We start from the raw sequence: 24821 nt of genomic DNA, 5'->3' as shown, positions 1-24821 counted from the left end.
ATATATATATATATATATATATATATATATATATATATATATATATATATATATATATATATGAAATACTTGACTTGGTGAATTCTAGCTGTAAATATACTCCTCCCCTCTTAACCACGACCCCGCCCAAACCACGCCCCCCCCCCCCCCCCCCTCCCGAAATCGGAGGTCTCAAGGTTGGCAAGTATGACCTACGGTGATCGTGATCGAGAAAGGTTATAAAAAACGCAAATGCCGCAAGACAGAACAAAAGGAAGAACAATTTCCCTTGTGGATCAATAAAGTGTGTCTAAGTGTAAGTCTAAGACAATATCATAAATTACAAAACAAAAACTTTCAGCCACGGCACAATTGCAAAAGCTGCTTGTTTGTATCCATTACTAATCTATACCTAATTCCCTTTCAAGAAATAATAGGAATAAGAGAAACGTGACCTGCAGTGTCCATTAACCAGTGTTTACTTCACAGTCAAACTGCTTGATTTATTTTTTGCTAAAAAGTTACTGAATTGATTTCATCCCTGAATCGTATTGCCAATCACAAATTCTGAATCGAATTGAATCGTTGTTAAAATGATTCGTTACACCCCTATAAATTAAATATTTATGTAATAAACTCTGTCATAAATATATTTTCTGCATGATTCCAATCGTTATCAAATGTTTTTTTTAGACGCTAATTAAGAATGACAACTCCATCCATCCATTTTCTACCGCTTGTCCTTATATAACAGAATATTAACTAAGTGTTCTCTGGGTCAGAATAGTAAATTATTCTCTTACCTGAGAGGAGCAGACGTCCGTATTGTCATTGCTGCAGAAAACCAAGGATTCTGAACACCTGCATTTTCTATTGACACAAAACTAAAGTCGCACAAAAACACAAAACATTAAGAAAAAACAAACATCTATTTGACCATTGAATAACCTTTAGACGCTAGTAGCTAGCATGTTGTAAGCTACATCAAATCCCGTCTCCTATTTAAAAACCTACCTTTTTGGAGCAGTCTGTCGGGATAAAATCATACTAATACAGCGAAATGCAGCGACAGACATGTTTGTTAATTTAGTGAAACTATAAAAATAGAGCTAGGTTCACATGTGCTAGCATCACTTCGCTGCGCAAAGACGCGGCGCAGGTTGATGACTCATGAAACACTCGCGTCGCGCTTCATTTCGCCGAAGCACATTCGTGTATTTTGCTTGAACTTAAAAAAAAGAAATGTATTTATCTTCCTATGGGCTGTAAAAAAAAGAAATTGTATTTATTGATGAATATATTAAAATACTATAGTATATTTGCATATTTTTATGGTAACATTCGTAGCGAATCATCCGATGCAAATAGAAAGATAGACGACCACAGGATTGAGGGGAAAGGTCGCACACAACATTTGTCTTTTATGCCCGCAAGGAGAGTTTGACGCTCCAGGAGAAAAAATAGGTGAAAAGTTTGATTCCTTCACTTTGTAATAGTCACCATGGCACTCCTCAGAGGTAAGTAAATACGTTTTCAATTCAAATCAAAGTCAAATAAACCGGCATTGCAGAACCAGGCTATGGTTTAAAGTACATTTTGACAGTTCGTGTGATAATGTAGCGTCATAGTCTTATCAAACAAACTAAACCACAATATAAAGTAGACATTACAATATTTGTGTTTAATTTTATAATTCATTTTTTAAAAGAACGACGTGTATGGACTATAGCACCACTGTACCTAATTTAACCACGTAGATGAGCAACCACTTGTTATTAGTGATGTCATGGTGTTAACAGAGGTAGCTATAACTACCAAACACATTCACTATGTCATATATAATCACGTTGAAAAGGAAGGCAAACGTGAATTTGTTAACAATAACAAGTGTAAATATGGTGGCAAGCTCACGATGTGGCATATTATTACGTACACAAAGTCTCCAATACAGAAGTCTGATAGAAAGTATCCAGTAACAAACGTGTCCGCATCATTCAACTTTCTGCTCCATGAGTTGACTTAATCAATTATTGTGAGACCAGGTTAAGGCATATCACGTGTAGATGGTGTTGGGATATAATTAAGATAATTGTTAAAAACATGGCTATGGGGCTGAACTTTGGACTCCCCTGCTGTAGGCTACGATGAGCTAGTAGCTACACAACAGCTACAAAACAGCACATTCAAGCATATCTAATAATTATAGTTGCTTATTACGTATACTAAGTCTCCAAAATGGAAGTCTGACAAAAAGTATCCAGTAACAAACGTGCCCGCATCATTCAACTTTCTGCGCCATGAGCTTGACTTAATGAATTATTGTGGCCACTAGGTGTTGTGAAAGATCAAATTACCATTGCAAAAGCATCCGTCATAAGGTTGGTGTTTTTCTTATATTTGTGTCAATATGTATAAGCATATTTTGTGGCTTTCCCCATATCGAATAATTTGCATAAAATGTAGGGTCGCTATCGCTATAAGGGTCAGTCGATATCGCTATGGGGTCCGTATCCCTAATGCCGCCCTCCAGTGGTCCACAGAGGCTGAAAAGGCTTTCATCGACCTCAAACATGACCTGTCCTCCACCTCTGCTTTAACTGTGCTTGATTTATGATATGCAGGTTTTTTTTAATGCAAATTATAAATAATTCATATTGCCTTGTCCAATGTCCTCTTCACAGGCGTATTTGTAGTAGCAGCCAAGCGCACTCCATTTGGTACCTATGGGGGTGTTCTGAAGGACCACAGTGCAACAGACCTGGCTGAGCATGCAGCCAAAGCTGCCTTGGCTGCAGGAGGTGTGGCACCCGAGCTCATAAACAGTGTCATCATGGGCAACGTCATGCAGGTATTTAAAATAATAACATTCTACTATTTTGGCGCTATTTAGCCACTTTTTACAAATACTCTGCATTTGTCCAAAATAATAGATGCCATATATTACATACGACAATGTAACATTTAGGAGTGGGGCAGGAAGACACAAACATTAGCATAGCTATGTGAGCTAACAATACAGTCACATTATAACAGCAATATCATGCTAGGTTAGCCTATTCGCTGAAGAAAAACAAATTGTATATGTGTAAGATGTGTAGCGAAGCCTACGGGCGGGTGAGTGGTGATCCATGAGGAGGGAAGTTTTTTCTTAATGATATCATGAAAACCCGTAAGTTAAAAAATGGAACAAACTAGTGAGGAAGGTGATTGCTACCGTTCTGTGTTAATGAACAGACCCTAAAGGCATGTTTTACAGTACCGTATTTTTCGGACTATAAGTCGCAGTTTTTTTCATAGTTTGGCCGGGGGTGCGACTTATACTCAGGAGCGACTTATGTGTGAAATTATTAACACATTACCGTAAAATATCAAATAATATTATTTAGCTCATTCACGTAAGAGACTAGACATATAAGATTTCATGGGATTTAGCGATTAGGAGTGACAGATTTTGGTAAACGTATAGCATGTTCTATATGTTATAGTTAGTTGAATGACTCTTACCATAATATGTTACGTTCTCAGTTGGTTATTTATGCGTCATATAACGTACACTTATTCAGCCTGTTGGTCACTATTCTTTTTTATTTTAAATTGCCTTTCAAATGTCTATTCTTGGTGTTGGGTTTTATCAAATAAATTTCCCCAAAAAATGCGACTTATACTCCAGTGCGACTTATATATGTTTTTTTCCTTCTTTATTATGCATTTTCGGCCGGGGCGACTTATACTCCGGAGCGACTTATAGTCCGAAAAATACGGTATTATACATGTCACTTTTGCATGATAGGGGACATTCATCAGATCATGATATTCATAATGTATCTCACATTGGTCTATAAACGTTATTAGAGTTCAGCTGACGCCCCTTACATCGCTCGCCATGTTGGTCTGAGGTGTGGCGTTCCCGTCCCAGTGCCTGCTCTCACTGTCAATAGGCTGTGTGGCTCGGGTTTCCAGTCCATCATCAATGGTGCTCAGGTGAGACGGCAACAAAGAATGTGCACCTAAGACGCAAGTCCTTTTTCAACACGTTCTTCACATGCCTTTTTGTGTTTTATAGGAAATCTGTTTGAAGGAGTCTGAGGTGGTCATGTGTGGTGGTTCAGAGAGCATGAGCCAGGCGCCCTACGCTGTTCGCAACATCCGATTTGGTACAAAGTTTGGTTTTGATCTCAAGGTCTGATTTTCTTTCTCATCTTAGTACACTTAAAAAAAAAAGGTAACTTTCTATTGAGCCTACCTGGGTGTGATTGACAGCTGGAGGACACTTTATGGGCGGGTTTGACTGACCTGCACATCAAAATCCCAATGGGTATCACAGCGGAAAATCTGGCAGAGAAATATCAAATCACAAGAGAGGAATGTGACAACTACGCTTATCACACTCAGCAAAAGTGGAAAGCAGGTAAGGAGTATCTTATTGAAGAGGAATAAAATACTATATAGAATACAATAAATACTAAAATAATCATTCAAGACTGAAGTTGTACTATTACAAGATGAATTTAGTGGTAATATGCTTCTATATTACAATTGTTTCCTCTTAACATTAGTTTTATAATGTATATATTTCATAACATTTCTATTTTTAACAATTTAATTCTCATATCACAACTTTTTTTTCTTGTGACTTGACTATTGCCTCATATTACAACCATGCAACTTTTTTTTTAATAATCTGGAAATGTTTTTCTTCTTAAACGACTTTTTAAAGATAACTTTTTTCTAAAGATAATACAACTTTGTTTATTACAACTTACAACTTTGTTGCTTAATATTAAAGCTTTTTTTGGCAGGATAAAATGTTCCCGAAAATGAAAAATATGAACTAGTAAAATAAAATAACTGTTTTATAAAATATATTTCTTATTTAATATGATTATTTTAAGTTATAAAATATATTATTTAAAATTGTTAATACAACAGAGGAAGCCATAATGTAGTTTTGATCATATTTTGTTGTAGAATATTTAAAGATGATGTACATTAATTTTTCTACATAATACAAACGTTTTTATCGTAACAATATGATTGTATTTATATACTAGGACTTTTTTTCTAATGAAAAGTTTTATTGTTGGAACTAGGGTTGTCCCGATACCAATAATTTGGTACCGGTACCAAAATGTATGTCGCACTTTTCAACACTTTTCCAAATAAAGGGAACTACGAAAAAAATTCTATTTTGGCTTTATTTTAACAGAAAATCCTACAATACAATAAACATAATTTTCCTAGTGCACTCAAAGAACAATTTTAAAAGGTTAAAATATCAATTAAAGGGCATTAATGATAAATAAATGATAAATGGGTTATACTTGTATAGCGCTTTTCTACCTTCTAGGTACTCAAAGCGCTTTGACAGTATTTCCACATTCACCCATTCACACACACATTCACACACTGATGGCGGGAGCTGCCATGCAAGGCGCTAACCAGCAGCCATCAGGAGCAAGGGTGAAGTGTCTTGCCCAAGGACACAACGGACGTGACTAGGATGGTAGAAGGTGGGGATTGAACCCCAGTAACCAGCAACCCTCCGATTGCTGGCACGGCCACTCTACCAACTTCGCCACGCCGTCCCTAAACACATTGTGTTTTTCTTGTTGCACTAAAATAACTATTTACAATTTTCCATAATCAAAAATTAGATTAGAATATGATAGCAAATCTTTATTAACATGATATTAAATTATTAATGATTTATGGTTGCCAATCCTGGTCTGTGTTTTAAGAAAAATATAATTATTAGTAAGTGCGAAAATCTGCTGGCACGGCCACTCTACCAACTTCGCCACGCCGTCCCTAAACACATTGTGTTTTTCTTGTTGCACTAAAATAACTATTTACAATTTTCCATAATCAAAAATTAGATTAGAATATAATAGAAAATCTTTATTAACATGATATTAAATTATTAATGATTTATGGTTGCCAATCCTGGTCTGTGTTTTAAGAAAAATATAATTATTAGTAAGTGCGAAAATCTAAACTATAGATAAATGTACACAGATAAGCAATGTAGCAGGTAAAACACACACAGGTTAAAGATAAAACACAAATTGTAGCAATTTGTTACCAAATTCAGTCATTTTACTTGCACTAGTTGATGTTAGATGGGCGGTCCTAACTCCACTAATATTTGGTATCAATCCAAGCAGCTGTGTGCGCATCTACGTATCTACACGTTATGTATCTACATGTGCACAGCAGGGGAGCTGGTTAACTTAGGAGAGTAGTGTATGTGTGTTTGCGAGAATGGCAACGTGTTGTCTGAGTGATGTCAGTGAGTGAGTGGGCGAGTAAAAAAAAAGGGAGAGGTAGAGAATGCACTGCGCAGTAGAAAAATTAATGGGTCTGGTTGTGTCCTGGAAAACTAATAATAAAGCAACCAGAATGTCACAAATCGGCAGCCTCAAATTCTGACCGGAAAGCAGAGCTTAGCAGACCCATTGTAAAGTGAAGGGTCACCTCCGATGAAAACATCGACCCTGAAGGGTACGTCTGCCCTGTGCTCCTTGACGACGGTCTGCACCGGAGCAGAACAGCAGGACAGGTGTAACAACTACATTATTACCTGTCACTCTTTATAACTCCTTGTGCAGATCTGAATGATTATTATTTAAATGTTTACCTAAGTTTGAAGCAAAAGTGGTAATACTAATCGCCACATTTGGCGAGACGTGTTTTAAAGCGCTTCCTTGTTTAAAGCGTCACCATTATCGTTAGTTTTGAAGCTCAAATATCCCCATACTGCGCTTCACACACCCTCTCTATTAACCAGTAGAATTGCTGGGTTTTTTTACATTCTTCCTCTCCAAGATGTTATAGCTTGTATGCACTTTGTGTGTGCGTTTTGATACATTCAACGTGATGCGCCTTGGCTCTGTAGTCATCGCCGCAGATGAAAGAATGGTACCGATTTCAATCAATTACTATCGCGGTACTTTATTGGTACCGGTATACCGTACAACCCTAGTTGGAACATAAAAAATGTTCTACATTTTACTATTTTTTTCGTAAAACCTTACAAGTAACAATACAGTTTTCAAAAATGTATTATTACAACTTACCTCCTAGCTTTTTTTCTCTCTTAAGGCATTTCTTGTTTTTTCCATGTGGCCCTAATGCTTCGTTATCTTTTGTGCTCTGTCAGCACAAGAGGCTGGTCACTACACAGCAGAAATTGCTCCTGTTGATTTAAAATCTAAGAAAGGCAAAGTGTCCATGGCTCAAGATGAACACCCTCGCCCTCAGACCACCATGGAGCAGATGGCCAAACTGCCCACGGTCTTCAAAAAGGGAGGGACGGTTACTCCTGCCAACGCTTCAGTCAGTCCTCCTCTAAAAGATGTTATTCAAACTGAAACAAAATATTAAAGCGCTTTGTACCTAAATGTTTTGCTCCTCTTCAGGGTGTGTCTGACGGTGCTGCTGCAGTGGTGATCGCCAGTGAGGATGCACTCCGTCAACACAAGTTCACTCCACTGGCAAGAATCGTGGCCTATCATGTGTCGGGCTGCGACCCGAGCATCATGGGAATCGGTGAGTTCCCTAGTAAAGAATAGAGCAAAACATGAGTTAATATTTATATTTGACTAATATTTATATATTTGTTTTGAATCCTGCAGGCCCAGTCCCAGCTGTCACTCAAGCTCTCAAAAAAGCTGGGCTCTCGCTAAGTGACATGGACCTGGTTGAGGTCAGTTACATGTTGTGACCTTAAAATACCTGATGCTGTTTATTGTCTTTTTAAGGCATTTTTTTTACAACATCTGATAATATTATACAGGTGTACCTAACGAAGAATCCAGTGCGCAGACCAACAAACATTGTACCTCCTATTCATTTAAACAGAGTCTCCTCTAGTCGCTGGGTGTGTGGTCTAGAAAAACAAAAATACCGCCTATTAGGGATGGGCAATATGGCCTAAAATCTATATCGCGACATATATGTATAGCTGTGATAACGATGGATATCAGGATTTTTTTATTTTTGGTTTGAAATGACAATATAACCATTCCAAAATAGGTTACAAAGGCTCCTAATATGGCTGTTCATGTATGCGGTAACATATTGCATCATTTTTAGTTGTATTATTTTGTTATAGCTATTATCAGTCTATTTGCTCATTTACTTTACTTCCTGTAGTAGTAACATGGCTCTAACTAGACTTCTGTTAAATGTAATAATCACTTATTCTGCTGTTGTTTCAATGCTTTACATTAGTTTTGAGCAATACTAAAAATTTGGGTATCGCTCAAATACAAGTAGTTACAAGGGCAGTATTGGTCATACTAATCCTGATACTGATACTTTGAATTTGTTAAGATCATTAAATTATGAATTTAATTATTCACAATTGAAACACAGGATGACAGTGTAACAATATAAATAAAATGTTTGGTTTTTGCCTTTAAAACCCTCCTGTGTCCGGGACTTATTTTCTGAGTTTGTAAACAATAACAAAAGCGACAAAAGGTTGTTTTTTTTATAATAAAAAATACTGATTTAACCACTCTAGTATCCACCGTGTACAGTACTGATAATATGTATCTTTACTGCTGATATTTGCATTGCATCCTACCTTTGTTTACATTCAAGCGCTCTAGCTTGCAGTAGCATATCATCCTACAGTGTGTAGAGGTACACCTTTAGCTTTTCCTCATCCTCCAGGGATGATACTTGTAAGAAAAGTAGTTTATTTTCCACCATGGAGGTGAGGATTGCTGACTTGGAAGTGGCTTCGCACAGTGGAGGGACATTAGCCGCTGACTCAAATGCTACATTGCGTTTGTCGCTGTCAATTTTGCAGGACACAGCTAGAATATTAAAACCTCTATTGTCGGCCAGATTTATATATCGTATACCGTGTATATTGCGCAACCCTACTGCCGATGGGTCAAAAACATTCAGATGTATTTTTATATTAACTCCATAAAATGGCAATAGTTGCTTTTGAAGCATCATGAATAGTCAAAATCCAGCAGATTAATCTACCGCTACAAGCGCTTTAAAATGTTGGTGTGAAACTCCTGCGTTTTACTAGGGGTGTAATGGTCGCCATTGTCACGGTTTGGTGTGCACTTTGGTTTTAAGGTCAAGGTTCAGTTAATTTTGGGTACAGTAAGGGAAGCTTCTGTAAATAAATGAATACAATATCAATAAATAACCGTGTGGTCAAACTAGGGCTGGCCGATATATTGAATATAATCGATATATCGTAGGTTTGTCTCTGGGTGATGTAGAAAATTACTATTTCGAAAGTATTGGAGTATACGTTCTCACGCGGTTGCTTTTAGCTGCGGGCATTACACTACAGGCTTTTTTCACTCTTTATTGTCTCTCCTTCTCACAGAGAGATAAAAATAAAACAAGCGCACCTTCTTACATACGTCACATACTGTCGCGCGTGCAACGTCATACGATCTCGCAGAGCAGAGAGGTAGAAGATAGGTAGCAGCATGGGTAATGTTAGCTGTGGCAAGTGGTGCAAGCGCAGCTGTGCGACTGGTAATACGAGAGAAAGAATGTGCGAATCTGGTAACAAATGGAGGAAGAATAATTAATTCCCAAAAAAAACAGCACGGTGTCCACCGTCTGGCGGTGGTTTGGCTTCAAGCGGGAAGATGTTCAACAGACAACCGTAATATGTCAAGTATGCGGCAAAAGCGTTGCTACAAAAAGTCACGCGCTAGAGAATAAGGAGTGCTTGAAACTCCACATGTCAACATCTCCGGCCGGTGCCACACCCACAAAATGCCAAAGCAACCAGCACTGACCCAATTGAGCCTGGCGTCTTCCATTTCTACATCAACACCGTATGAAAAAAATTATCAAAAAAAGAAGGAGATAACGTCCGCAGGAACCTACCACATAGCAAAGGACATACACAATTTGATTTCCTATTATGCAGCTATTTTTTATTTGACAGTTATTGAAATATCTTGTGTGACATCATGCACAAAAGTGCACTTTATTTGTTTTAAAATATTGTAGTGGCGTTCTGTACAAAAAGTGCACTTGAATTTAGTGTTTTGATATGTCATCTTAGTGACATCATGCACAAAAGAGCACTAATAGCTTGTTTTAAAATGTCTCTGACAATCTTGCACTTTCTGTTTTGAAATTACATGAATGTTTGTGCCACTGCTTAATAACTGTTTAATAAATACAGTTTTGGTCAATTGACTTAGTTGTGATTTCCCTCTCTGCATGAAAGTTTAAAAAGAGCATATATTAATGCAGTATGAAGAAGAATGTTTTAATGTAGACACATAGAATCATCATACTGCTGTGATTATATGTATCAAGTGTTCATTCAAGGCTAAGGCAAAATATCGAGATATCTATCGTGTATCGTGACATGGCCTAAAAATATCGATATATTAATAAAAGGCCATATCGCCTAGCCCTAGGTCAAACAGACAATTAAGTTGTTCAATATGGTAATTTCTTACATTTTGGACATAACAGCCTCTCTTTAATTGTCTGCCATTTAAAATGTACGCCGCGTCCTCTTTGTGTTTTAGGTAAATAACCTATAAGAAAGTAAACGCAATTGTCCTTCGATTGTCCACAGGTGAATGAGGCGTTTGCCCCACAGTACTTGGCCGTTGCCAAGGCCCTCGGACTGGATCCGGAAAAAAGCAACGTAAACGGCGGCGCTATTGCCATCGGACATCCTCTCGGAGCGTCAGGGGCTCGCATCACCGCTCACCTGGTTCACGAGCTCAGGTAGCTGGGTCATGAGAATATGCTCCGCCGTCAGGAGTTATTTTCTACCGCTATGAATGATTGATGTTTTTTCGTGGCAGGCGACGAGGCGGCAAGTACGCCGTGGGATCGGCTTGCATCGGAGGCGGCCAAGGTATCGCCATCATCCTTGAAAAGTGCTGAGTTTTTGCTGCCTAAGAAGAGGAATGTCATTCACACATGTACACACTCACATATTACATACAGTAATATAAGGACGGCTTTAATGTTGAGCGGCGTCGTCATTACAATTTGTTATGATGGTATATTTCAACTAACGTAGTCCTTTGTTGCCTTATTTTGAAAATCCATAATAATGAATGAGTTTGTGTGTGACTGCACACGTGTGTATAGAAACATGTTTGCCTTCATGTATTTAAACCACTCCGTCATTGGAACCATCTGTTATTTTTTGAAACACCTCTTACACAAGCAGAACAAATCATGTTTTGGATTTTTTTGCAAGATTTTCTGAATAAATTACATTTTTGGAAAATATGTGTTGTTTTTTTTTACTTATAACAAGTTGCATCAATCCTCAAAATGTTGTTAACTTGTGGTTAAGAGGTAAGTTATCTTAGAGTCTTATGAACTTTAAAGTTTACATTTTCATTCATATTAAGCTGGGGCAGTGTGGCACATATGGTAGAGCAGTCGTGCCAGCAACTTGAGGTTTCCAGGTTTGATTCCATCTTCCGCCATCCTAGTCATGGCCGTCATGACAAGATACTTCACCCTTGCTCACGACGGGGTGTGGTTAGCAACTTGCATGACAGCCTCCGACCCATTAATGTGTGAATGGATGAATGTGACGTATAATTGTGATGCGCTTTGGGTGTCATTCCAGGTATCATGTAAATATAGAACATTTTACCTTATAAAGAATGTAATGTTTGTGGCTGCTTTGTATTGTTTTTAAAAGCTTACTCATTGCATTGATTGAGCCAAAAAAAAAAAAGTTTGTGGAAAGTGTTGCTAATTTACATTACATTGACAATATAACTTGTCGATCAAAAATAAAGTCTATATTGAATGTGCTCTTCAGCATATGAGTGGTGACTGTAAATAGATTGAATTGGTAGCATAATGTATCATAAACACCATTACTCACAGCTGTAAGCATTCTTATAAAAAGGGTAGGCCTGTTTATACAAAACCCAAAACCTGCGAAGTTGGCACCCTGTAAATCGTAATCGTAAATAAAAACAGAATACAATGATTTGCAAATCCTTTTCAACCTATATTCAATTGAATAGACTGCAAAGGCAATATACATAACGTTCAAACTGGTAAACTTTGTTATTTTTTGCAAATATTAACTCATTTGGAATTTGATGACTGCAACATGTTTCAAAGAAGCTGGCACAAGTGGCAAAAAAGACTGAGAAAGTTAAGGAATGCTCATCAAACACAAGTAAACGGGCTAATTGGGAACAGGTGGGTGCCATGATTGGGTATCAAAGCAGCTTTCGTGAAATGCTCAGTTATTCACAAACAAGGATGGGGCGAGGGTCACCACTTTGTGAACAAATGCGTGAGCAAATTGTTTAAAAACAACATTTCTCAACCAACTATTGCAAGGAATTTAGGAATTTCACCATCTATGGTCTGTACTATCATCAAAAGGTCCAGAAAATCTGGAGAAATCACTACACGTAAGCAGCAAGGCTGAAAACCAACAATGAATGCCCGTGACCTTCGATCCTTCAGGCGGTACTGCATCAAAAAGCGACATCAGTGTGTAAAGGATATCACCACATGGGCTCAGGAACACTTCAGAAAACCACTGTCAATAACTACAGTTTGTCGCAACATCTGTAAGTGCAAGTTAAAACTCTACAATGCAAAGCGAAAGTCATTCATCAACAACACCCAGAAACGTCGCCGGCTTCGCTGAGCCCGAGCTCATCTAAGATGGACTGATGCAAAGTGGAAAAGTGTTCTGTAGTCTGACAAGTCCACATTTCAAATTGTTTTTGGAAACTGTGGACGTCGTGTCCTCCGGAACAAAGAAGAAAGGAACCATCCGGATTGTTATAGGCGCAAAATTCAAAAGCCAGCATCTGTGATGGTATGGGGGTGTATTAGTGCCCAAGGCATGGGTAACTTACACATCTGTGAAGGCACCATTAATGCAGAAAGGTACATACAGATTTTGGAGCAACATATGTTGCCATCCAAGCAACGTTATCATGGACGCCCCTGCTTATTTCAGCAAGACAATGCCAAGCCATGTGTTACAACAATGTGGCTTCATAGTACAAGAGTGTGGGTACTAGACTGGCCTGCCTGTAGTCCAGACCTGTCTCCCATTGAAAATGTGTGGCGCATTATGAAGCCTAGAATACCACAACGGAGACCCCGGACTGTTGAACAACTTAAGCTGTACATCAAGGAAGAATGGGAAAAAATTCCACCTGAAAAGCTTCAAAAACATTTACTGAGTGTTGTTAAAAGGAAAGGGGGGGGGTACGATTTTTTTTCATGGGCCCCAGAATTTGTAGCAAAAAAAAGAGTGATGATCCGAAAATGGTCTATGTCCACCACATGCAGAATATTCTTTTCCAGGGTTTGTCTCTCATTTCCACTGGGGGTCTGTTACATGTGCGTGCACATGTGAAATGTCATTCACTAAGAGATTCTTTGTAATGATTATGTGTTTATTTGTTGAGATATTTATAATATAAATGCAACAAATATTGGCAATTTAAAACAGTATTTTTTTTATACTGTATAAGGATCAGGGTTTGTGACTTAAAATAGTTTTCAGACAACTTTGTTTCATACTTTCTATATTATACAATACCAACAATAGTCAAGTTGTTTTTGTCTGATTGTCTTATATTAAGATGAACAAATAGGTAACGTTTACATGTAGCGTTTAAATAGATTTGTAAGTCATTTAAAACACATATATGTATTTAATATATGTATATGTATGTATGTTTTATATCAGATATGCATTAACAACACAACAAAAAGACAAACCATAATTGTATTTTATTTTGAATTATAAATCTTTATTTATAATCATCAACATTTACAAATAAACATATGAACAACAACAGTACAAAACAGCATTGTAAACTAAATAAAACAACTGCAGTAGAATGCAAAATATATATGTGTAGCAATGTGTAAAGTCATAAGCTCACACAAGTTCCGTAAATACCACAGTTTTGACAGCTTTTTGGTTTTTAGGGGTGGAAAGCGTTTTAAAGTAAAGTTCCAATTCTTTTTAAAGGCACAAAAGACAGGTCCAGTATTGAGAAACTTACATTTATGAAAATGAAACTTAGCCAATAGTATAGTATGATTGCAAAGGTAAAATTCCTTTTCAATTTTGTTCTCATACTGTGTGTATCCAAATAGCACATCTTTAAAACAGAGCACAAATTTGTCATGAATATGGTCCAGGATAAGAAAAAAACATAAATGTTTTTTTTTTATAAACCTTTACTTATAATATGCAACATTTTATAAATGCAAGCAAAGGAATAATAATAATAACATAGCAATAATAACATAATAATAATAACTTTAAAACAAAGCACAAATTTGTCATGAATATTGTCCAGGATAAGTAAAAAAACATAAATGTTTTTTTTTTATAAACCTTTACTTATAATATGCAACATTTACATACAAGCAAAGAAATAATAATAATCAAAACAAGTACAGAAATAGTACAAAACAGCACCAGGATGTTGTAAACTCAATAAAGTAACTAAAATAGAATGCTATATATATATATATATATATATATATATATATATATATATATATATATATATATATATATATATATATATATATATATATATATATATATATATATATACACAGTATATATTTATATGTATATATATATATATATATATATATATATATATATATATATATTTATATGTATATATATATATATATATATATATATATATATATATATATATATATATATATATATATATATATATATATATATATATATACAGTATATATTTATATATATATATATATATATATATATATATATACAGTATATATTTATATATATATATATATATATATATATATACATATACATATATATATATATATATATATAATTACATTACACCCGGAGATGCTTTCCTCTTCATTCACCTTAGGTGAATAGAGCCTTGGCCAGGAGGACTTGATATCATCAGATGGTATCCAGCGGTCATTGGGTGTTTCGACCCTGAACCATAACACCCTACCGCTGGTGGGCCAGCAGTGGTGGCCAAGTCACTGCCCATCTCCTCCTCCTGGCTTCCAGCTCATCTCGTCTCTCCTGCTCCATAACCAGCAAGAGGCTCTCTCTGCCGCCTCCCCCATATATATATATATATATATATATATATATATATATATATATATATATATATATATATATATATATATATATATATATATATATATGTATATGTATATATATATATATGTATATATATGTATATATATATATATATATATATATATATGTATATGTATATGTATATATATATATATATATATATATATATATATATATATATATATATATATATATATATATATATATATATATATATATATGTATATATATATATATATAGTATGTTATTTGTTATTCCTTTATGTTTGTGTGTTACTTCTCGTTAATATATGGAAATACTCGATTATCGTTATTGGAATTGTTCAATGTCTGTATTATTCTGTTATTGAAATAAAGTTTAAAAGATAGATAAAAACATTTTTAAAAAAGTTTGTCATTCAGGGTTTTATTTACTAAAATACTTAATTATAAGGCACACACCCCATACAGACGTACAATTTTTTCTGAAATAATTACTGTTAAGAAATACTGTATGATGCTATTATGATTTTTTAGTTAAAGAATATAACTTAGGTACCCCAACTTTAAGACTGATCTGTGTGTTTTGTAAGCGCTTTGAGTTAACACGATTGGTTTTTATAATGACTTTAAACTCATTTTAATTGAAGTGCTTTCATTGTTAACTACATTTTACATCGTATTTATTAGCAGTTTAATGCCTCGTTAATAACTCTCTTTTTTTTAAAAATACTTTCTTTTATTTTTGCTTTTGTTTACAGTAGTACTGTAGTCTTTACCATGTATATGCCATCTGTAGCTTGGATTATTCGGAAAAAAACAAGCAATCCTAATAATGACCTTTGACCCCAACAGCAAGGATCATATAATCCCATTGTTTTTTATGATCAATTCTTGTAAATTACAGAAAATGCACGCTTTAGACTACCATGAATTGATTTACGTGGACCCCGACTTAAACAAGTTGAAAAACTTATTCGGGTGTTACCATTTAGTGGTCAATTGTACGGAATATGTACCGTACTGTGCAATCTACTAATAAAAGTTGCAATCAATTCAATCAATCAAACCATCCATCCATTTTCTACTGCTTGTCTCTCTTAACTAAAATAGAATGCAAAAACTATATATGTAACAAAATGTAAAGCCATTTAGGCTCACACAAGTTCCGTAAATAATCCAAATTTGGAACACAGCATCATAGTTTTCACAGCTTTTTGGTTGTTAGATGTACAAAGCGTTTTAAAGTAAAGTTCTATTTTTTTTTAAAGGCACAAAAAAACAGGTCGGGTATTGAGAAAATTATATTTATGAATCTAAAACTTAGCCTATGGTATGATGAGGTTGCAAAGGTAAAATTAATTTTCAAATGTTTTTCATACAGTGTAAATCCCAAAAAACCTCATGTTTTAGACACTACAACGCAGACGCTACGTCATCACGCTGCGTCTGTAAATGCGTCACTTCCCGGAAGTCGTTCTTTTTCATAGCAAAGGTAAGGGCTTGCCTGCCTCTGTGTTTCTGTGAGAATAAAATCTAACGTAATCGGTGTAATTGAAGACCCTTTACATTCTTAAAGGGTGGCATAACTAATTTATATGCTTGGGTTATATATCAGACGCGGGTATTACTCGCTGATACGTCCCGATGATGGCAATAAATAGATGTATCGGCAGCTTGAGGCCGCCAGCTAGCTGTAGCATTAGCGCAATGAGTTCTAGACACGTGTAGCAAGTGAAGTATTATTTGAGGGTTAGTCGTACAAATATTTGTTTACTTACCTTCGCGTGTTGCACACCTTGCTGCTATCTTTGACTTTTCCCCAGTTAAATATGGTAACCGCTTTCTAGCCTCTTGCTATCTTTCGTGTGGCGAGGCCAAGTTAGCTCGTCACTCAATTCCAGCTAGCATGGCTCTCGCGTTTGTACACGTAACGGTGTATGGATTTGAATTGATTCACGACACGCATGTGTTTCTCCTGACAGATGGCAGAAGGAGACAAAAAGGCAGTCAAGAAGAAGCACGGGAGCCGTAACCCGGTCCTGGCCCGGGGAATCGGTCGTTACTCCCGCTCGGCGATGTATGCCCGCCGTGCTATGTACAAGAGGAAGTACAAGACCACTGAGACCAAGGTGAGGATGCTGCAAATAAATATTAAACCCATCTGTGCTGGATGACTGAGGACTACACTCTTGGCATGTTCTGCAGGTCGAGAAGAAGATCAAAACCAGGCCCCAAGCCACAGTTGTGAAGACGGTCGGTGGTGACAAAAACGGAGGCAGCCGCGTTGTCAAGCTGCGTAAAATGGTAATAATCCCAGTCCATGTGTGGTAATGCAAACATGCAAGACAATCTGTAGTCACATGCCACCCAGAAGAGTTTGTATAGACGTGTGGTTGTCTGTCGTAGCCCCGCTACTACCCCACCGAAGACGTCCCTCGCAAGTTGAAGAGTCACGGCAAAAAGCCCTTCAGCCAGCACAAGAGGAGACTCCGCTCCTCCATCACCCCCGGAACTGTCCTCATCTTGCTCACAGGACGCCACCGTGGAAAGGTAGGATTCTTTAAAGATGTTCCTTGGTGCAAATGCAAAATTGCACACACAGGTCTGTCATAAAATCTGAATTTAGGGCAGTGGTTCTTAACCTTGTTGGGGGTACCGAACCCCACCAGTTTCATATGCACATTCACCGAACCCTTCTTTAGTGAAAAATAAAAAAAAATTTTTTTTTTCAAATTTAAGACAAAGTTATGTTTTTGGTAACACTTTAGTATGGGGAACATATTCTAAGTAACAAAGACTTAATTTAGAGTTTTTTTGGACACTAGGGGAGCATATTCTAAGTAACAAAGACTTAATTTAGAGTTTTTTTAGACACTAGGGCAGGGGTCGGCAACCCAAAATGTTGAAAGAGCCATATTGGACCAAAAATACAAAAACAAATTTGTCTGGAGCCGCAAAAATTAAAAGCCATATTACATACAGATAGTGTGTCATGAGATATAAATTTAATTAAGAGGACTTAAAGGAACCCAAATGACCTTAAATATAGCTACAAATGAGGCATAATGATGCAATATGTACATATCGCTAGCCTAAATAGCATGTTAGCATCGATTAGCTTGCAGTCATGCAGTGACCAAATATGTCTGATTAGCACTCCACACAAGTCAATAACCTCAACAAAATGAGACAGAAAAAGAAGTGGCATAAAACACGTCTTAGGAAGTCGGAGAAAGTTATATATGTAAACAAACTACAGTGAGTTCAAGGACCGCCAAAATTAGTAGGACAAAACGGCACTCGCCAAATATTTTAATCAGTGAAGCATGTTTAATATAAACAGTGTGCTTTATAACAATTAGGGAGGTTTGTGTCATGTTTGTCCTCTACAGAAACCATACTAAAACACAAAATATATTTTTTTCCCCCTCATCTTTTTCCAGTTTTCATACATTTTGGAAAAAGCTCCAGAGAGCCACTAGAGCGGCGCTAAAGAGCCGCGAGCGGCGCTAAAGAGCCGCATGCGGCTCTAGAGCCGCGGGTTGCCGACCCCCGCACTAGGGGAACATATTCTAAGTAACAAAGACTTAATTTAGAGTTTTTTGGACACTAGGGGAACATATTCTAAGAAACAAAGACTTAATTTAGAGTTATTTGGTTAGGGTTATAATAAGGCCATGCCGTTTAAAGCATTAATAAGTACTTAATAATGACTAGTTAAGAGCCAATATGTTACTAATTTGCATGTTAATAAGCAACTAATTAATGGTGAATATGTTCCCCATACTAAAGTGTTACCATGTTTTATTACTGGTGCACAAAATGAACCGTGCATGAACATCACCTTGTTCAAAGAACAAAACCAACACAGTGCATAAACTCACAACAAATTACACTAATCAATGTGACTTCTGCTGTTGCCGTATCCGTAATACGCCGATAGGGAGACGTTTTTATTTACACGATGAGTTGGGTGTGTCTTGACCTCCGCCGAACCCCTGAGCCCGACTCACCGAACCCCTAGGGTTCGATCGAACCTAAGTTAAGAACCACTGATTTATGGGCATCCGTGAAAGTGTACGGTTATGAAATGTAATACTTTGTGGTGCAAATGGCCACTAGTCACTTAGGTATATTAGAGCTTTGATGATTATCTTTTATTCTAAAGTTTTAGTCTTTTCCAGCACAATTTAGCTACAGTTAATTGCACTCTACCAACTGCAGGGTTTTCTCTAGATTGGAGGTGTGGTCAATATGAAGTCATCCTATTATTTATTATGTTATATTATATAGCAGCATTAACCAGGCCTGAGTGAGCACAATGTGTCCGTCATGTCCTCATGTGTCATGTCTTTTAATTTTTTAACCTGTTCACTGTAATAATGACTATAAAACTCTATTATTTGCCATGATGCATATCAATCCATTTTCTACTGCTTGTCCCTTTCGGGTCGCATATATTTTCTATTAAAAGACAAAAGTAAACATGCATCTATTATACTATTAACATATATTTTTCTTACATCACTTTGTTTCTCCATTTTTCAATTATTGCTTATTGTACAATGTACTATGAGAATTTAATTTCAATAGGTTTCTCTAATCCTTTTAGTTACACTTTCTTTATTACAAACGACTGGCAACAAATCTAGCATCTTTTCGTGTTTAGTGACTCTACTTCTGTCGCTCTATGTTCATGACGAAGAGCGAGCTGCACAAGCCTGACATCACGCTTGCTTCGCGCTGCTCAAAGCTTTTGTCTCATTAAAAGCCACTAATATCTTAAATTTTGAAGACTGCTTTCCGCAGGTATATTCCGGATGCATTCAAGTACGTCCACATCGCGGACATCGGTGCCTCCAATCCAGACAACCCTGTGCGACATCACAACATCCGGTTTCAGCAGCACTGTTTCGGTGATCAAATTATGTCTTTTCGACGGTCATGTTTTTAACACGATAAGTAATGAATAATTACGCTGGTAATCAGTGTTAAAAATAACGTTCAAAATATAAAACATTCTCATGCATTTAATCCATCCGTCCGTTTTCTACCGCACTTGTTCAAGAAGTCGCATTAATGGTAAGAAGTATTTTATCTATTATTGGTTAGCTTCAGAATAACAATGTTATTAAAAAGAATAGGAGACTTATACTCTAAAAATGCATGCATTTAGTTGTATTCAGTGTTAAAAAATATTATATGGCTCTCACGGAAATACATTTTAAAATATTTGGCTTTCATGGCTCTCAGCCAAAAAGGTTCCCGACCCCTGGTATAGCCACTGTAGCTTTAGTGTTGAAATAAAATCAGAATTAAATTTGGTACACACGAGACTGACAAGCACAGGTCTGTAAAATTTGAACAAGATTTGTTTTCTGCTACAAAGAAGTGATTGGAGAATGCAAGTTTTTCCAAATGTTCTTTGTCATTTGGATGTATCCTATAATCCTATGATTTGTGCTTTTTCTAGCGTGTAGTCTTCCTGAAGCAGCTTGCAAGCGGTTTCCTACTTGTCACTGGTTAGTGCTCAAATATAACTGCATTATTCATTATACATTCAGATGCTAAGACTATCTTTCTTGTAGGCCCTCATACTTTGAATAGAGTCCCCCTGCGCAGAGCTCACCAGAAGTTTGTCATTGCCACCACCACCAAAATTGACATCTCTAGCATGAAGCTCCCCAAGACTCTCAAAGATGTCTACTTCAAGAAGAAGAAACTGAGAAAGCCCCGCCACCAGGAGGGCGAGATCTTTGACACAGAAAAGGAGGTAAATAAACATGCTCTGAAATGTTTTTGGTGCCTTGTGAAATAGCAGCTTCAACATTATATATTTATTGTGTAGAAATACCTGGTGACAGAGCAGAGGAAGGAGGACCAGAAGGCTGTAGACTCACAACTCCTGCCTCTTATCAAGAAGGTTCCTCAGCTGAAAGGATACCTGCATGGCTCCTTCTCTTTGACTAATGGGGTCTTTCCACACAAACTGGTTTTCTAAATGTCAATAAACTCAAATCTTACACACCTATTGTCATCTATTTTCTACTGCTTGTCCCTTACTAGAATTTATATTTTGTTGCACCCCCCCCTCCCCCCAACTAGAGGCAATTTGTCTATAAAATTGTAGCAAGTACACCTCTACATAACAGACCCATTTCCACTGCAGGAATTTTTCAGGAACTTACCTGGATAAATGAAGTTGGCCCTTGTTTCCACCAACAACTTGGCGCTTTTGAAATGTGGGAAATTTTGTGCGCTGAAGAACGCTAATCAGTGGTAGTGTTTTACTCAGCCGTAGTCTTAAAACTATAGTTTTATTCTTACAAAACATTTTGATGAGAAATGCGTGGACTCCTTAAAATGTGGGGGGAAAAAGGAGGCAGATGAGTGTAAATAACATCAAATGTTAACTATTTTACATGTAAAAGGAGTTATATATCAGCCTCAAGCCAACGCGGTTTGTTTTGTCGGTGTGAGATAAACCCTGACATTTACATCTGACATGGACAAGGAATCGCCTAACCCTCATGAATTAATTTACTGACAGACGTCGCGGACAAAAAGCCTGACTTTTTATGAAGAATTTGGTACACTTTCATAAATCATTCATTTGGTGTATTATTGCTTTGTATTTCTATTTTTAGTAAAATAATGTGACCTAATTTGTTTATTTACATGGTATCGGTATAGAAATATATAGTAAGCCACTCCATACATCAATCAGCCTGATTTGTATAAACTACCATGAACTGAAATGCGGTGGAAATACCAAACCACACTCTTATACAGGAACCTAACATTTTTGAATTTTTAGTGGAAAGGAGCCTGTTGTATCCTTAACACTTTTCCTCATCTCACAGTCTATGAGCCATATGTGCGCTTTGTCATACTTGTAGTTAAAAAAAAAAAAAAGTACCCGAGATCACACGCCCCTGGCATAGAAGTAGTTAAAAAAAAAAAGTACCCGAGATCACACGCCCCTGGCATAGAACTGCGTACATGTCCCCTATTTGAGAACTGCAGTATAGTAATGAATAATTATAGGATCCAAAAAGCTTTATAGCCATGTTTTAATTAAAAAAGACATTTCAATATAACAGACAAAAATAAATACAGGGTGTTTGATCTGTTTTAGATGGCCACATTATTTTAATCGTCCTGAACAAAAGTAGAAAGCACGAAAAAAGGCAGCAGCCTCTTGCCTTGGAATGATCTTTGTCAAATCAGTCAGTAACATGTAGTAGTAGTAGTAGTAGTAGCAATGCGTGTTTCGTGTGTGCTTCATCCAGACTTGAAGAGCAGAATGGCCACCTGGCCCAAGTAGAAGTAGATGAAGTGTTTGGTCTCGTGAGTCACATAGCTGCCAAAGTTCCTTCCAACGATACAATGCCAAGTTGGGTTGTATTTCTTGTCAAACTCCTAGAAGGAGGAAAATAACTGTTATTCTGCCAGTGGGTGCTGTATTAAAAAAAAATAGACGTTCAGCTGAGTTAATATCCCATATGATTTGTGGCTTTATTATTTTGTAAAACGAACCAAACTCGCCACAAAATTAACTACTACAAGATGGATTTTTCAAAAAAATATTTTAAAGATTGAAAGTTGCCATCGATCCCACGTGGGTGCTCGGGCCCCGAAGCACCCACGGGATCGGCGCCTATTCTACTGGATGTGTGAAAAGCGCCATCATTCTTTACGTGGTACTTCACACGCGGGTGTTGGGTCAATTTATAAACAATCCCCATACATGTCTACATAAAGGCTACTGCGTACCTTAAAAAAAAAAGTAGCTTGGGAACAAAGCCGCTTTATTTTTAGCTACATATTTGTATCCATTAAAATCAGTCTGCATACACTCCTTTCAAGTGAGTCAAGTTGAAAGTGTCATTTTGGACTACAAGAAGACATGCAGACAACAAAAAGGCCTTTTTTATCACATTTTGCAAGGACTATGTATGGTCAAACGGTTGGGAGTGTGAACATGCAATAAGAGTATCTTTCTACTTCTCACCTTCTTGATATAGGCGGCGATGTCTTTCTCGATGTTGTACTTCTCCAGGGCCTGTGTGGCACACTCCACCGCATCCTGCTGCATGTCCTCAGACATGTCAGCGTTCTTGATCACCGCCTTCCTGTCAGACATGGTGGACCTGGGAGACAAATTTAAAAAAAAAAATGGACAAGACTAGTGACTAACAGCTTTGATTATTAAATGCATTTACTTTTGTCACCAATTAAGTTAGTGGTTATATAATTGACTGGCATGGGGATGTGTGGACTTGTGTTGCATAACAACTTCCATCAGTGGCAAGGCTGAGTGGATGCGCGCGCGCGCTTACTTGTTTCTATGGATACGAGTCATTAAAGATTTTCGCACAAAAAAAAAAAAAACCCACAAAGAAAATACTTGACGCAGCTGACCTTGTTGACGCTACGTAGTCAATTACGTACATAATGCTACTGTATCAAATGGCTTGCTTGAAAATGTTACATTTACACTAATAACACACGGACATATGTGAAGTTAGTACAGTACATGCTAACATTGACCATAGCATCGAGCTATTGTGGTTACCATTTCACAAAACGCACAGGTATCGCTTTTTAAAAAATTTGTATAATTCGTTAAAAAAAAAAATATTGCATTCAAAATGCCCAAACGAACCTACTTGTTGCTTGTTTTGGTGGTGTTTGGATATCTTGACACCGAGGAGACCTTCTGCCTGCAGGATCCCAAAAGTGGCGAACACGAGAGTCAATGTGGGTGTGTAGCCTTAGTGCGCGGACGCCACGCCGTGCCTTATTGGCTGATGTCAGCGTACCCGGAGATGTGATTGGCCGACCAGGGACAATCTCACCGGTGTTTCCGCCCGCATTTTATGTCGGACCATGATGCTTTGCGAGACTGTCGTTGCCATGGAAACAGTGAGCACTAAGAAAGTGACTGATTCAACTGTTTTACAGGGGTTGAAAAATGAAGCTTTTACTTAAAAAATTTGCATTTTTGGGTTTATAGAAATATAATTAGGTGGGATAAATACCGCTTCATGATTAAACTTTTCTGAACCTATGTCATTTATCTTTTTTAAGCACTGTAAACCTTAATAAATCGTCTTTGATGTCTGATCTTTTCAACCCTTAAATGAAATAGGATTTAGAATTATATTCAGTTTCTTGTGTCACCACTTCCGTTCCTTGTATACAATCATGAGGCAATGTCATTTTTCCCCCCCAGAAAGTCTTTATTTGTTATTCAGGAGTTCCTGAATTCAAATACATTCTACTTTTGCAGAATCATGCCATTCAGAACCAATTTCCTTAATAATAAACTAACTAAACACTTGTTACATTGTCTTTACAGTGAAATATTCTGACTAAACAAATACACCTCATTCACAAATCTGTGTCAAAGAACTGTCTTATTTCCCATTGTACACACTCAATCAATGTTTATTTATATAGCCCTAAATAAGTGTCTCAAAGGGCTGCGCAAGCCACAACGACATCCTCGGTTCAGATCCCACATCAGGGCAAGGACACAAATATATATTTAAAAAATATATATATATATACATACATATATATACACACACACACACATATGCATATATATATATATATATATATATATATATATATATATATATATATATATATATATATATATATATATATATATATATATATATATATATATATTAATGTGTATGTACACTACCGT

The 24821-nt window shown here is 36.7% G+C and overlaps 4 protein-coding genes across 6 annotated transcripts in view; 2 read left to right on the top strand and 2 right to left on the bottom strand.

Annotated features, from left to right (window-relative positions):
* mrpl40 (mitochondrial ribosomal protein L40) overlaps window positions 1–1180 on the bottom strand; it is a 10612-nt gene extending 9432 nt beyond the window's left edge. Inside the window, exons 1-2 of the mRNA XM_062025594.1 lie at window positions 994–1180; window positions 783–863 (exon numbers count right to left, since the gene is read on the bottom strand). Of these exons, the coding sequence (XP_061881578.1) occupies window positions 783–863; window positions 994–1055 (143 nt within the window). The 5' untranslated portion in view covers window positions 1056–1180. The remainder of the gene's footprint in view (window positions 1–782; window positions 864–993) is intronic.
* On the top strand, window positions 1170–11218 carry acaa2 (acetyl-CoA acyltransferase 2). The gene is made up of 10 exons (XM_062025592.1): window positions 1170–1496; window positions 2661–2827; window positions 3832–3960; window positions 4043–4159; window positions 4240–4387; window positions 7139–7314; window positions 7398–7527; window positions 7614–7684; window positions 10565–10719; window positions 10800–11218. The coding sequence occupies exons 1-10, from the start codon at window positions 1481–1483 to the stop codon at window positions 10879–10881; spliced, it is 1191 nt and encodes a 396-aa protein (XP_061881576.1). The 5' UTR covers window positions 1170–1480; the 3' UTR covers window positions 10882–11218.
* A 5280-nt stretch (window positions 11219–16498) lies between these two features.
* Window positions 16499–21124, top strand: rpl6 (ribosomal protein L6). Of its 2 annotated transcripts, none has more exons than XM_062025591.1 (7): window positions 16499–16589; window positions 17080–17226; window positions 17303–17401; window positions 17504–17647; window positions 20571–20619; window positions 20686–20870; window positions 20946–21124. In XM_062025591.1, exons 2-7 carry the CDS (start codon window positions 17080–17082, stop codon window positions 21096–21098), a joined length of 777 nt encoding a protein of 258 aa, XP_061881575.1. In that variant the 5' UTR covers window positions 16499–16589; the 3' UTR covers window positions 21099–21124. The 2 variants fall into 2 exon arrangements, with proteins under 2 accessions (XP_061881575.1, XP_061881574.1); XM_062025590.1 differs by having other exon boundaries at window positions 16574–16674.
* A 1029-nt stretch (window positions 21125–22153) lies between these two features.
* Window positions 22154–23917, bottom strand: dynll1 (dynein, light chain, LC8-type 1). Of its 2 annotated transcripts, none has more exons than XM_062024223.1 (3): window positions 23766–23917; window positions 23112–23250; window positions 22154–22519 (listed from the first exon to the last, which is right to left on the bottom strand). In XM_062024223.1, the coding sequence occupies exons 2-3, from the start codon at window positions 23241–23243 to the stop codon at window positions 22382–22384; spliced, it is 270 nt and encodes an 89-aa protein (XP_061880207.1). In that variant the 5' UTR covers window positions 23244–23250; window positions 23766–23917; the 3' UTR covers window positions 22154–22381. The 2 variants fall into 2 exon arrangements, with proteins under 2 accessions (XP_061880207.1, XP_061880206.1); XM_062024222.1 differs by having other exon boundaries at window positions 23770–23902.
* Between the last annotated feature and the right edge of the window lie 904 nt (window positions 23918–24821).

The sequence above is a fragment of the Entelurus aequoreus genome, linkage group LG17 (genome assembly GCF_033978785.1).
Source record: "Entelurus aequoreus isolate RoL-2023_Sb linkage group LG17, RoL_Eaeq_v1.1, whole genome shotgun sequence".
Lineage (NCBI taxonomy): Eukaryota > Metazoa > Chordata > Actinopteri > Syngnathiformes > Syngnathidae > Entelurus > Entelurus aequoreus.
Note: the sequence above shows the minus strand (reverse complement) of the source record. Positions and strands in the feature narration are given on the sequence as shown.